The sequence below is a fragment of the Acanthochromis polyacanthus genome, chromosome 18 (assembly GCF_021347895.1).
Source record: "Acanthochromis polyacanthus isolate Apoly-LR-REF ecotype Palm Island chromosome 18, KAUST_Apoly_ChrSc, whole genome shotgun sequence".
Taxonomy (NCBI): Eukaryota; Metazoa; Chordata; class Actinopteri; family Pomacentridae; genus Acanthochromis; species Acanthochromis polyacanthus.
In genome coordinates, this window is record NC_067130.1 from 4,543,729 (window position 1) to 4,557,584 (window position 13,856).

Consider the following 13,856-nt stretch of genomic DNA (forward strand, 5'->3'; position numbering starts at 1 on the left):
AAAGTGGTCAGTAAGTCTCTTTAGGATGTTATTTTTCAAATGAAAAAAGAGGAAAGGGCTTTTCAAAAAGCAATGCAGGTGTATCTCATTTATTCTGATGCAGATATCTGGAGACACACGGGGTTATTCTCTCACCTCTGCTGAGAAAAATGTATACCGCATGAAAATGAATGCAGCGGCACATTGTCTCATGCAGACTGGGAGCTCGGCTGCCCACAGTCTGCTCATCGCTGAGCACAAGGCCACAAATTATTACTTTTCCCCAGGACAAAAAGAATAAACCATTTTCAAGTCTGCCCTGTTCTACAAAGGTAATGTAACATTGAACAAGATATTTTCTCAAGATACCTGATCAGCTTCCCTCATAGCTGCAGCAGAAATTACTGCATGTCAAGGACCAAAAGGCAGACAACACAAGACATTAAGGAGAGATTAAGATTAAAGTTTTTTTCTTCATGGAGGCTAATGAAAACACTCATTACATGTAAACAGTAAACTGACCTCTTTGCGGTGATTGCAGCCTTTCTGCTGCAAATGACAGAAACGGTGTTGGGCGTCGCAGGTTCCACGATGATGTCCCACATTGCTGAGTCACTGGGCCGAGCTGCACTGAATGACAGGCCCATTTTCACTGTTGCCCTGCAGGAAACACACACACACACAGTAGAGTTAGTAGAAAGCATATGTTTTATAGCTGTATAGAATGCTTTGTGTATTTGTGTGTATAGCAACACTGTAACAAATCCATTACGCTTGCCGCCTTTGTTTCCTCATTCACAGACATATAATTGTGTGGGTGGGTGCTAACAATCGTGCGCATTTCCTTGGAAAAGCATGCTTTTCTTCCTTTAAAATGCACGCGTTTTGTCTGCATTGCATTGTCCGTTGAGCTGTTCAAGTTGCGTCCAACGAGGTGAGCCATCGACGGACTGATGTGTCGCAGGCACACTGAGAATTAACAGGGGTATTTAATTCCCATTAGCCCCGAGGAGAACTGGAAATCAGTTAATCAGATGTCCAATTCAGACACACACATAACTCTGTTAGGAGAGATAGAACGCTCCTGGGAAATAACGTGCATGGACCAGACAGTGCTGAAAATCCAAAAGGACACAGTCACAGAGCTGTTATTCAAGTCACGGGCTTGATAAGTGATACCAGGGAGAGAAAAATGCTTCTGACCCACGTTTAAAGTGCAGTGATTCACTAATCTGCACTCGCACAGACACATAGCTAGCAGGGTAGGAGCCTTGTGTGCTTCCAAAACAGGCCAATTTCCTCGTGGCAGGGATTCAGCGAGGTGCTGGCAACATTCCACGGGGAATTCAACCCATGCTAGCTCAGAAGCATCACTTCCCGCTGATTTGCCAGCAGGATATACATACTGAAAATTTTGGGGGAAAAAAAACAAAACAATCTCTGAAAAATGCTCCATCACACCTACTCCACAAATCCACAGATATTTTTTTAAACATATTTTAAACATATTTTTTAAACATATCATTTGCTGATAAAGAATTCTCTACCTACATGCAAACGCAAAAGCACAATTCAAACACTGACAAGAGCCAAAGCAACAGGTGCTGATAGAACTCAAACCCTAAAGCCATGTTGGCCAATAGAAATCAGAAAAAAGCCCAACACTAGTTCTGTTAGATTACCAAAAATAGCAAACTAAGAAAAGGAGTATTATATGTGTGGACTTTCTGTGTCTGCTGATCACTATAGTGGAAGAGAAACTGTACATTTATGTGAAAACATGTTTTTTTTAATAAAAAAAAGTCTTGTTAGCAAGGTTTAGCACTAGCACTGCGACAACTAATTGATTAATTTCCAACTGTTACATGAATCACCAACTATTTTTTTAATCGATTAACCATTCCGGTTAACTTTTATGGTTAAAAAATGCCCAAATTCTCTGATTCCAGCCTTCTAATTGTTTTTGTCTGATATCTTCAGTCTACTATGACAGTAAACCAATTATCTGTGGGTTGTAGACAAAACAAAACGTGTCTTTTTGGGTTGTATGAAACACTGACATTTTTCAGGACTTTGACAATTTATAGACCAAATAACTAATCGATTAATTGAGAAAATAACCAATAGATTAATAAACAATGAAATGTATAGTCCTAGTTAGCACAGGCACCGTTTTGGCTACATCTGCCGTTGCACAAATCAGTCCTTACAGCTGCTGTCCGGAGTTTGAATCGCAGCGTCTCCCAAAACACTGGTGGTCCCTCCCTCTGATTTCGCCCCTTTATTTGTGCACGCGCACAGTACATGAGAGAAGTGCCCGGAGTGCTGCAGCATCTTGCCTGTTTTGCTGTTTTCCCCTCTTCTACATTTAGTACATTTAGTAAATAATAAAGGAATTACGTTAGAATGCTGTATTGAGTCTAACTTGTCCTAATACCAAAATAACATGAATCTGCTAGGACGAACTAGTAAAGTTTCAATATGTGATTACACTCGTGTATCCCTCTCGATTACGTTGTTTATCAAACTTAATGCATTTACGCGTGTATATGTGTTACATTGTTTATTTATTTCTATCTAGAGTTCAGAATTGCATGACTCCTCTGACGAAGAGTATGTCCCAGACGCCCCAACATCTTCCTCCAGAGGTCGGGCATCTAAACGAAGCCATCAGGCGGGCTATGGAGGCCGTGGTCGGGGAGCGATGCGAGCACCCCGAGCCAAAAAACGTCCTGCAGTCTCTTGGCCTGACAAGCCGTGGGATTGGTAACTTTTCTGGAAGTTGCTGATCCCTGATGCTCTCTCCTCCACAAGCAAAACAAATGTGCGCGCGGTTGCGTAGTGCGTAGCTCGCCCACCTCTGCATGGGCTTGCTTGCTGTGCGCGTAACCGTTGATTGACAGCATGACAAAGCTGAAGCTCGAACTTGATTGGTCGGCAGCGACCGGCGCTTTTTGGAATAACATGGGGGTCTATGAGAGGAAGGCGGAGCTCAGGAATAAATTTTCATATCGCGTTATACTAACTTTATATTATAGTATCGAACTAGACTAACACATTTAAGCTTTGTTAAAAAATGATACATAAATTGAAAACAAACGGAAACTCCGGACAGCAGCTTTAAGTTTCTGAATGTCTTCATCTTTTCAAAATCTCCATTTTTAATGACTTTTAAGCTGCATTGGTTTGTGAACAAAACACCAAAATGAATTTTGAAAAAGTACTACATTTTGAATAATACTCAAATATGTGTCGTTCTGTGGTGGTGTAAGTTCTGTAAAATGTGTATTAAAGTTGCATGTGATATGTCTGAAGCCTCCGTGTTCACTGTGATCATGACAGAATGCCCATTGTTAATAAAAACATCAAGACCAAAATATTCTAAATGGCAAGAAATCTCTTTCACCTGTCTAATCTGTCATTCCATCTACTCCAGTTCCTCTTCATGCCATCAGCCAGACACACACAAAGCTGCTGCGTATATGAGAACACATGACCGACGGAGACAACCTGCTATTTTACAGCAAACAATCTGTCTGTTTCTGTTTTAACAACCTGTTGTTTATCATTCGGGCCATTTTATCCATTTGCAGACTCAAGTGAGTCTGCAAATGGATGAAGAACATTAAGACTGACAGATGGAAAGACGCACAAACACAAAATCTATTGGTGCTAGAAAAAGAGTCAGTGTGTCACCATGTCCAGGACACTGACACACATCCAAATACACACATTTATTAATAATATTCAAAGCGCAGCCAGATTAACCAATAACCAGTGAGACTGAGATCAGATTAAGAGCCCTTTAAAGACAAAATATAAGACTGTACAGAAACACACACTGAATTGGTCTTTAAAGCAAACTGACATGCTGGTAATTCAACATAATTCAGCTGGATAAAGACATTCATGCAGAGATCGATGTCTGCATCAATCAGACTCCTATGCCAAAGGCGAAATCCCCACATTATGTCTTCATTTACAACATTAGTAAAGGTTTGAAATACAATAAATATCAAGCAGCCAGATCAAAATACGAATCAAAAACCAGAGACCTAGTTCTAATTTTCCCATAAATCTTAATTTTCTGATTTCATTATTGAAAAAGAAGTAACGATTCCTCATTCTGACAACAAATGAACAGACTGCGTTTCAATTAGGATGTGAATTTTTCCCAAGTTATTTTTTGCTACGTCCAATAAATCATTTTCTCGCTGCTTCTCGAGCTCAGTGTCACAGTGACAACATCACCTGATGGCCAACCTTCCCAGGGGTGAAAAGCACTTCAGCCGACTCCCATTGAGTGTGGAGAAGCAGTAACTCAATGCCAGGATCTTCCTGGATCACTGAGCTTCTTGTCCACAAGCAGACACGAGTGTCCCTGCAGAGAAACCTCATTTCGGTCACTTCTATCCTCGCTCTTTGTCTTTGTCAGTCACTGCCCAGAGTTCATGACCACAGGTGGGGAACAGAATGGATATCGACCTTTAAACTTCACCGCTGTTCTACCAAACTCAGTCAGTCTCTTTGTTTAAAACTGAAAGCTGGAATGTTCTCAACTCTATTATTCACTTTTCAATAGCCTTTCATGCATAATAAAAAGAGTTTTTGTTGCAAATGGGCTGCTTGTGAATAGGGCGTTTTGTGGTTCTCTCATATTTAATACATGTTGTTTACAAGCCACCCGTGTGCTTAACAGGTGGGTATGGCCGCCCTGCAAACCACACACACATGCGCGCAGATTACACATTTAATCCTGGCAGTCAGCCCACATCATCTCTACCCTAAAGGGTTAACCTCCTGATTCATTTTCAATCACGGCCACAGATTATCTGGCCTAACCCTGATGGAGTGGACTCAATCTTGGGCCAAAGAGTGAAGTAGAGCAGGGATTTCTCCCAGGAGGAATCAATCACTTTGCCAAGCTCCTCAGAGTTAGACCTCACTTGGACTTAACTGCTGCACAGAGTCCTCTTTTCTTGTTCAATCTCATTCTGGATGTGGCAGTAGGTCAGAAATACACAAGCTGAAATCAGTGACCTGACTGAAGGAACTTGAGCGGTTCGGTCAACGAGTAGGAATTTGGGGAATTTCAGGTGAGGAGGTCTTAAATCCTCACCAAAAAAAACCCCCAAAACTTGCAGATGTTGAAGGCTAGCGTCTCTCTGCCAAATCTCATTTGCATAATTTCAAGCACGCCAGCCGAGCTACATTCAGGTCACTGGGACTCTGCGTTTGCACGTGCGACGATGGCAAATCAGGGTCAAAGAGCAAGTATTTCAGACTTGGGAAATGATATGGAGACAAAGTTCCTCTGAGCCATGCATAAAACGCAGTGATTCACTAATCTGCGCTCACACAGACACCTCGCTACAGGGTTGGGAGCCTCATGTGCTTCCAACACATGCCAATTTCCTCATGGCAAGGATTCAGTGAGGCGCTGGCAACGTTCCAGAGGGAATTCAGTCCACGCCAGCTCAAGAGCATCACTCAGCTCCTGCAGATTTGTCAGCAGGATACTCACAGAGAGAAAACAAGAGCGAATGTTAAAGGGTCAGCGTCTCTCTAAAGCAAATCTTTTTCGTCTAATTTCAACAATGCATTCAGGTCACTCTGTGTGTGTGTGTGTGTGTGTGTGTGTGTGTGTGTGCGTGTGCAGGCGCGTGTGTTTCTGTGAATGGCAAGTGTGAGATTTGAGAGGAGATATTTGACTGACAAACAGCCCCAGATTTAACTCCGCTCCCTATGGATTAATACACACATCTTAACCTCTCTCTCCATTTGACTGCAGCAGATTACCGCACGGTTGGTATGTTTGTAGCATGATATCACTAAATCACGGGATTAGAGAGAAATTTGTCTTGCGTTTCGAACAAAACCATTAAGCAGAGTAAAGACTGGAACCACAAACCGCTCTGCAACTGCTTTACATTTTACTGATCTGAAGCCGAGTGATAAAACACAATTTTACTCCATCCAGTGATGTGAATCAGGAGGCAGCAGGGGGAAAGTTGGAAAACAGATTGAACTGTTTGCTTCAGTGTGACGAGGCTGCTTTTATATTAAATTCACCTTTACCCAGAGGAACAAGGGAGATGTTAGTTGTTTGTTTGCTTGCTCCATTAAATAGATGCATTATTTATGAAGTCAAATAACCAGAGAACCTTGTTGAAATGTTAGTGGGATGTCGAGATATGAGAACCAGTGAATCATTTGCCAATTATTCCCCTGCTTATGGAAGAGCGCTCTCCATAACTCCCCCCAATAACTGAGAAGTTGAAGTAGACAGGATATAGCATGTCAGTAATTTATGAAGCCAAGGAAACTGGCAGACAACACAAGTCATGTTGGCACTCAAGCATTTTACTGCATGGCCTTGATGGTGAGCCCCATCAGTATTCAAGTGCCTTAAGTAACCGTTTAAATGCATGGAGCTTATCCCTCATGAATACGTTTCAATATACTGTACATCCTGATGATTTTACTTGGTGTAAGTGTCTTTTTATGCTTCACGTGTTACAGAGACAACTAATTTTTATATAATTCCTCCTGAACTCTTGTCTGCGACACGTTCGCCGACACAGTTGAACGATTACACCGTTTCGATTTCTGGGAATGGCACTTAAATCTAAACACCATAAGACACAAAAAAATAGAAAGAAAGCTCTAGGCAGCGTTTGTACGGCCACATCTGTTGACTGTTTAAGGTCTCTGCATTGGTCTCAGCTATACAAACAGACTATTTGTTCAGCCTTGGATGAAAAAAAATGTGTAAATGGCATGTTTACTTGTCAGCAACCCTGAAGACCGCCGTCTCAACGTGCAATTTGCTTATGAAGGACGAATTGCAAATTGACTTCTCCTCAAGGACTTAAAACTTGACTTCAGAACTGCACTGACAGATATGAGGCTTGAGGAAGACTTATCTTGAATTGCAGGAAATTTGGCTTGAACCCCAAAGGACCTGAAAACGCTTTATCAGAGACCAGAGTAAACTTGAATGCTAGAGGACAGTTCAGTACAGTATTTGTAAGCATTTTATACACAACAAATGTATGAAAAGCTCCCTTTGATTTAACAATGTGGTGGTCCTCTGTGAAGAAGGTGTCGGACATAACGGGAAAAATTTATATTCGCTTTTATGCCAAAAATTAGATGAGGAAATTGATACCACTTTCATGTATAGAAGACTAGAAGTACTGTATGGGAGATAGCTATACTGACGCTGTCCAAAGGGCTAACATAACATGCTATATTTCATTACCTTAATCTATGTTTTAGAGTTTTATGGGGTGGTAATGTGCCAGACTCTGCCTTGGCCTTGGGCCCACCATGGAAGGCAACCAACAAAGTCTGGAAGAAAACCCTGCTCAAAGCCAAGAAATAGCTTAACACATAACTCCAACTATTCCTTTACAAACACAATGATGAAAAAAAAACACTAAAGATCACTCACCTGAGTGTGAAACCTTCCAAGGTGGATGTACTCGCCAGAAAGACATAAAAAGTTGCCACATCAGTCGCCTTCAGGGGCTTCGAGGATGTCTGGATCACCACAGCACCGCCCAGTCTCAGCCGAAGAAAAGTTGGGTTCCCCTGTGGAGTTCTGAGCAGACTGACGCTTCCTATCCTCCTCATCGGTGTCCCAGATCCCCCAGAGTCTCTTCCTCTTCCCACTCCCACTCGCTGCAGGCTGTCCTGTGGGGTGCACTGCCCCGTCTGGTCCCTCCGACTCTGGAAGTAGACCTCCACAACGTTCCCCTGAAGCCCCTTAACTCCTTCGGTTCTTTCCGCTTCCCTGCTAGAGCTTCCTGACCTGCTGGCTGAACTGAACCAGTTGGGCTCCGGCTTCAGCTGCGCCACACAGAATCCACCTGGAGGCACCAGGCAAGCTCCACGGACCTCCCTCGTCTCCCAGAAGGCGTAAGCCGTCACACAGTGAGCTCCGTCCTTGGCCTTAACCCCGCCATTTTTCCTATCATCTTCTCTCGAGCCCTCTGTGTCTCGCCCAGCTGTGATGTTACTTTCTGAGGGCATGTGGAAGAGGATCTTGACAGCAGGAGATGACGAACGAACCTGGCGGCCTAAAATGACCGGCAGGATCCTGCGACTGCTGAGGAGCAGGTCTGGAGAAATAGAAGCATCTACAGCCAGGGGGCCATATGAAGCATTGACAGCCGGCTGGAGGAGACCGGCTCCTAAACCAGTGATAAGAAAACTCTGAGCCTTCAGGCTGCCGTTCCCCGATGGCTCTGGACTGTCCTGTCTCAAGAACACATGGTCCACATTGAGGACCTGAAAGTTGACTGTGGGATAAACTGAAGATGGAGTGGATGATCTCCCAGGGTCTACAGCAGCTTTCTGGCTGCCAGCAACTAGGAAGAAAGAATTTAAAAAGTGAAATTAGGGCAGAGACTAGACTGCTTCAACTCAAGATTTCAGTGTTTGGTGGTAAATCTGCACAGTTGCCACTCACAAAGTTAATCAGCTACTGCAAACATTTGATTAGGATGACAGAGGGATGAAGGGTTGATAAAGGGATCATGGCTGCAGGAACAAAGGGTCCATGGCAGGGGGGTTGGTTCAGTTAGGTTCCAAAAGGATCGAGTCAGGATCAACACGCTGATGAGGGCAGTTGGCCGTCTTGAGGAACCAAATGCAGACAGACTCAAGGTAAAGGAAATGGTTGTATATAATAAATGTGGTTCATTTCCCAGGGTGAGTCCTGCATTGAACAGAGGAGAGCAAAGGAAAGCAGACATGGGCTTTTTAGGACAGTTTTATTCTCAGTGCATTTTCACTCACACAGCCTTTCATGCAGCCTTCTATACAAGAGACTATTAACAGTTCCCAAAGCAAACCACTGAATTTAGCAGCAATGGCACTCATTTTAGCTGGAATAGTGAAGAAAAGCCCACAGTAGAATTTCTAAAATGTAACCAGATGGTAACAATTATGGTCAATCTACATGTCCCTAATGACATGTTCAGCCAGATGAACTGCATGGTCACATAGATATTTGGCCACTACTGTTAAATGGCTCTATTTGCAGGGAGTTACACACATCAATACTGTTTTAAGCACTCAAACACCCAAATATCCCACAATGCAAATACCACTTAGGTGCACCTCAGGCCTCTGCAACATTTGTCCTTCAACAGAAATTCGATGTCTGTGCAATGCAATAAAGGAAAAGGGAAAGTGCTCTCTTGTAACTTCTGTGAGAAGACTGTTTGTCCCAACAGGATGCTGTATGTGACAGATTCCACTTTCTGCTGCCAGACACTTGCCGTCCTCCATATTGAAGTGCTCCCGAATTAATGTGCGAATATGACTTTCCCTGAGCTCACAAAAATAACTTATCTAAAGGCAAGAACCTTTGCCAAAGCAAAACCTCCTTTTCCCCCAAAGGTCTTTGCAGCAATATATCATTCTTCTCTGATTTTCAAACCATATTTCACGAATGCATCTATATGTAAATAAGATTTTTTCCTGAATGCAACAGAAAGTCTGCACAGATGTCAGAGTCGATATTAAACATGTAGTATTCTGGGGAACAAACTGAAAGGAAAACCGGCTTATAGATTCCAGAGATGACACTAATGATGTTAAAGGCCAAACTATGTACATTTCTGCAGATTGAAGGCAAGTCAAAGGTAAAACAAAACTGCAAGGTCGATCCAGTTGTACATCAATGTTTATTTGCTGCAGTAAATCCGCCTACCAGGGGCCAATTAGTCCAATTAGCTTAAATTAACTGAAATTTTATTGTGTGCTTATCATTACCAGTGGGAAGTCTGCGTTATCGCTGTTGCTACTGAAGCTTGTCTATGAACAGACCTTTAAAAGCCATGAACGAATTTCAATTATGTTTGGTGCAACAGACAGCTCTGAGACAAAGCTCAGCTAATTAGATTTTGGTGATGATCCAGATCTCGGATTGACGAAGTAAAACATAATAATAAAGAGACTTGATACCAAATCCTACCAAATTTTGTAATAAATAAATAAATCAGTTTGGCTAAAAAAGCTTCATGAATGCTGGCTTCAGGTTGAGGTTAGAAGAATTATTTGTAACTTGCAGATGTTTGTGGTCTTTCGTTTGAGTGCCATCTAATTCATTTTATCATCATTATTCTACTCAGGAGAGGTATGTCTGAATACTTTCCATTTTTATCTAAAAATAAAACGTGTTTGCTATTCAAGAGCTCCTGTAAGAGGCTGGCCTTTGCTGTGACATGACTGCAAATCCATCGTCTATAAATATATCCTCTTACTGAGTCATCGCATGACAATATACTGCAGGTCAAAGCAAATAATGGAATGAAGCATACACAAGGACGAAAATAATCCTTAGTATCCATTCACTGCAGCCCCTGATTTGAAGCTCAAAAGCAGCTCCACTGCTAATGAACACAGCTGGAGAGCAGTGACTGTATAATGTATTGATCGGGTCTTAATTTGGCGGATCCCCAGAAGTATCTCAATGATCCTAAGCAGTGACACTACAAGAAATATTAACCATCTTTAAATGGCACATAGCTAAAAACTCAGACAGGCTCGTAGACACATTAGGCTGCACGTGCAAGACTGGACTAAAAGATAAGGAAGTCATGCATATTCATGGTTCTCATAGGGAGGAAATATCAAAAGCTGAGCTCCATCACTTAGACACACAGTGAGAGCCCAGCAGGGCCCTGCACTAGCAGTAAATGCAGCCGTCACATGTATGTATGATGAAAAAAAACGCACACGCAGATATCATGTGTAGATACAGTATAAGCCCAGGCAATCTCAGAAAGTAGTCTTTCGCATGATATTGGTATCACAGAGAGGCAGACGGCTTACTGCGACTTCATAGCTCCCAATGCAGGTTATCTTTAAACAACCAGAGAAACAGCTGTGCAACCTCAGCTTCGGGCCTCTTTAATCCCACAGATGAAGCTTCCTGATGCACACTGGAGGGCATGCTGTCACTTTCATTTAGACAAAGGGATAACAAAATGGGTTGAGGCCATGGACAGTAGCCGCAAAACCCTCAAAATAGGGAAAACAAAACCCTATATCCCGACATAAACCAGACAAACAAACACATCATGAATAATGGATTTTTAGAAAAATGGTGTTCACATTCCCTAAAATGTTTTTTTTTTTTTTTTTTTTTTGTATTTTTAAGGCTGGATAGTATTTTTGTGGGCCTGCTTGAAATTTGTGCAGATAGGAGACTATAGGAACAGCAGTAAACTGTACTAAGAGCATGCAAAAGGAATCAAATAAGTAAATCTAATGAATTCTCTGTCAAAGCATGTACCAGAAAGAATATTTTCTTGCAACTACAGCTACTTCCAGCCCTGGTGCCTGATGCGTAAAGCTCCCCATTTACATATTCTTTAAGGGTGCTCCAACATAAATCATATTCTCCAAACCAATGAATGAATAAAAGCAGAAACCTTTCAGCAAAAACAGTCATAAATCTCACCTTTAACAGCTGTTGAAACCGCCACTGCGACAACTGGAAGCAAAAAAACGACAGAAAAGTTGCGCATCATGTTAGTAAAGTTACAGTTTCTGGTTATCCACTTTGCGCTGCGCTCCAGTGCGCACCGAGGCGAGCTTTGAGGTTGACAGAAAGCGCTGCAAACAAATCATCACATTGCCCGCTGTCCTGTAAAGTTTGGTCTTCTGACTTTAGAGGATTTTAAGAAAAAAGAAATGTTGGTTTACTTCCGTATCCGCATAACTCGTCGGCTCGCTGCACCAGGAGTTGCTCTAAATGTCTTTCTCCACTGAATGATGAGACTTTTTTTCTTCCCTCCAGGCGCACAGCTCTGGCTGACAGCGAACAGAAACAGCTCTTCTCATGATGGAAATCAGTAAACACGTGCCGTGGGTCAGATTAACCAAACCCACGTGGGTATAATCGTCGGTGGATGGGGAAGAGCCGCGAGCAAATTAAATGCACACGAGGTCGGAGATCAGAGGCGCATGTTGACGCTGATTTAACAATATGATTTGGACTAAAAAGACGACTTTATATGCATGAACACACCAAAAATTCTTGTAAATTTCAATGAGTTTCACTATATTGAGTTTGTTACTGGGTCAATCTACAGTTGAGGGACTTTTGAAGTCTATGGGCTATATCTTGTATACAGTTTTATTAAAAGTTAAAAAAAAAAAAAAGTTTTTATGTTCATTATGATCATGTATTTATAAATGCCATAATTATTTATTATGGAAAAAGGCACTTATTAATAAAAAATGACTGGATATCACTATAATATAAACTAAACTGTTCAAATTTAAAAACAACTACCTTCCAATTAGCTAAACAATAATAAAATGAGCTTATTCAAAAATAGTTTTGATTGTGTTCTTTTTGTTAAGTTGAGATAATCATGACAGATATTTCTTTTTCGGCAATATATCAAATTTTGTATGGAAAATAACAAATTGTATCTGTGTCCAAAAAATCACTTTCAACTAAGTTACCCATTACAAAAACACCTCTCCAGGAAATGTGTTAATCCCAGATCACATGACCTGCTTCACATGATGTCATTTCCTCCTGAAGAAAAGACTGGAAGACTCCAAGGCTTTCTGAGTTATTTAATATGAAGTAGTCAACAGGTTTACTACAATATCTTTATAAATAACTTTCAATTTTACTCAATTGTATATATAATATTCAGAAGAATCTTTCTGTATAAATGCCATGTGGTGTTTGGTTATAGGCAGCCATGTTGATTTCAGCAACAAATATGCCAACTATGATATCTGTCAATTACAAAAAGTCCCAAAATTATATATTGATCCTACTATATTTAAAGTTGTAGGAAATTTGCAGATGTCCACATTGCATTCAGGCAGCCATTGTATTGCTGGTGACATACTTGAGTGGGGGTTTGAGGGAAAAAAAAGTTTAGTGCCAGCTGTCAGCTGTATGTCCTCAGTCCACAGAGTCACCTGGGATCAGACTGTGCGTAGGATGGAGCAGATGGATGCAGCCACAAAAGTCTTGTAGTGTCACAGCGCATGTGTGTTTGTCACAACACATCAGCAGACACTCACATAAAGCGGGTCTGGTACAAACTCTGCTACACTACATGTTTTTACACTATTTCACATGTGTGTCCACACTTACATATTTGAGATGAGTGGGATCAGAGCGAAATAAAGCACAAATTGATTTTCTATTCTGTGCTACTGCTCAGGTCACATGTAGTTCCCCTGCACTCTGGATAATTCTATATTTCCCCCCTCTTTTTATGTGTAACACTTCATCTGCCTTGACCTAAAATTCCACACACTCATTATAATGAGGCACACCGAGCACCAGTGTGAGTTCAAAGCCGGAGCTGAAATAGCATGGTGTCTTGTTGCACTGTGTCCTACAACCAGGGAACTGATAATATGAGAGGTTTTGTGTCCAAGACTAAGCCAAGGGAGGTGATGCAGTTTAACAACTGTGGAGTCCAGACACTCTGATTCTACAAAGAGACATCGGACTAAGTGCTGACATCAGATTAATGGTAAAGAACACCTGGGTTTAATGAGCTTGGTCAGACTTTTCTACACTTCTCCGCTCTCCAACATCCCCCTAAATACTTGTTCTCTGACATTATGTCTCAGCTAAACCCACTGCACTCAGTGCCTCAATGCCTCAGTGATTGTTTTATTGCAGCATGGCAGCGGTGCCAGGGTGACAGCATTAAGCATGCAGGCACCATTGATGAATAAACAGTTTCCCACTTGACAGCAGAGGCTGATTAAAATAAATATGTGCCTCAGAGAGACATTTAAGAATCTCTAAATGCCAATAAAACTTTGAAGAACTAACAGAGTCTGTATTATCTCATGAGATTAACTTGATTTCG

The 13,856-nt window shown here is 41.7% G+C and overlaps 1 protein-coding gene across 1 annotated transcript in view; it reads right to left on the minus strand.

Moving 5' to 3' along the window:
• Positions 1–9,832, minus strand: part of LOC110965883 (transmembrane protein 132D-like) — a 36,562-nt gene extending 26,730 nt beyond the window's left edge. Inside the window, exons 1-3 of the mRNA XM_051938941.1 lie at positions 9,820–9,832; positions 7,436–8,354; positions 502–639 (exon numbers count right to left, since the gene is read on the minus strand). Of these exons, the coding sequence (XP_051794901.1) occupies positions 502–639; positions 7,436–8,354; positions 9,820–9,832 (1,070 nt within the window). The remainder of the gene's footprint in view (positions 1–501; positions 640–7,435; positions 8,355–9,819) is intronic.
• Positions 9,833–13,856: the final 4,024 nt, after the last annotated feature.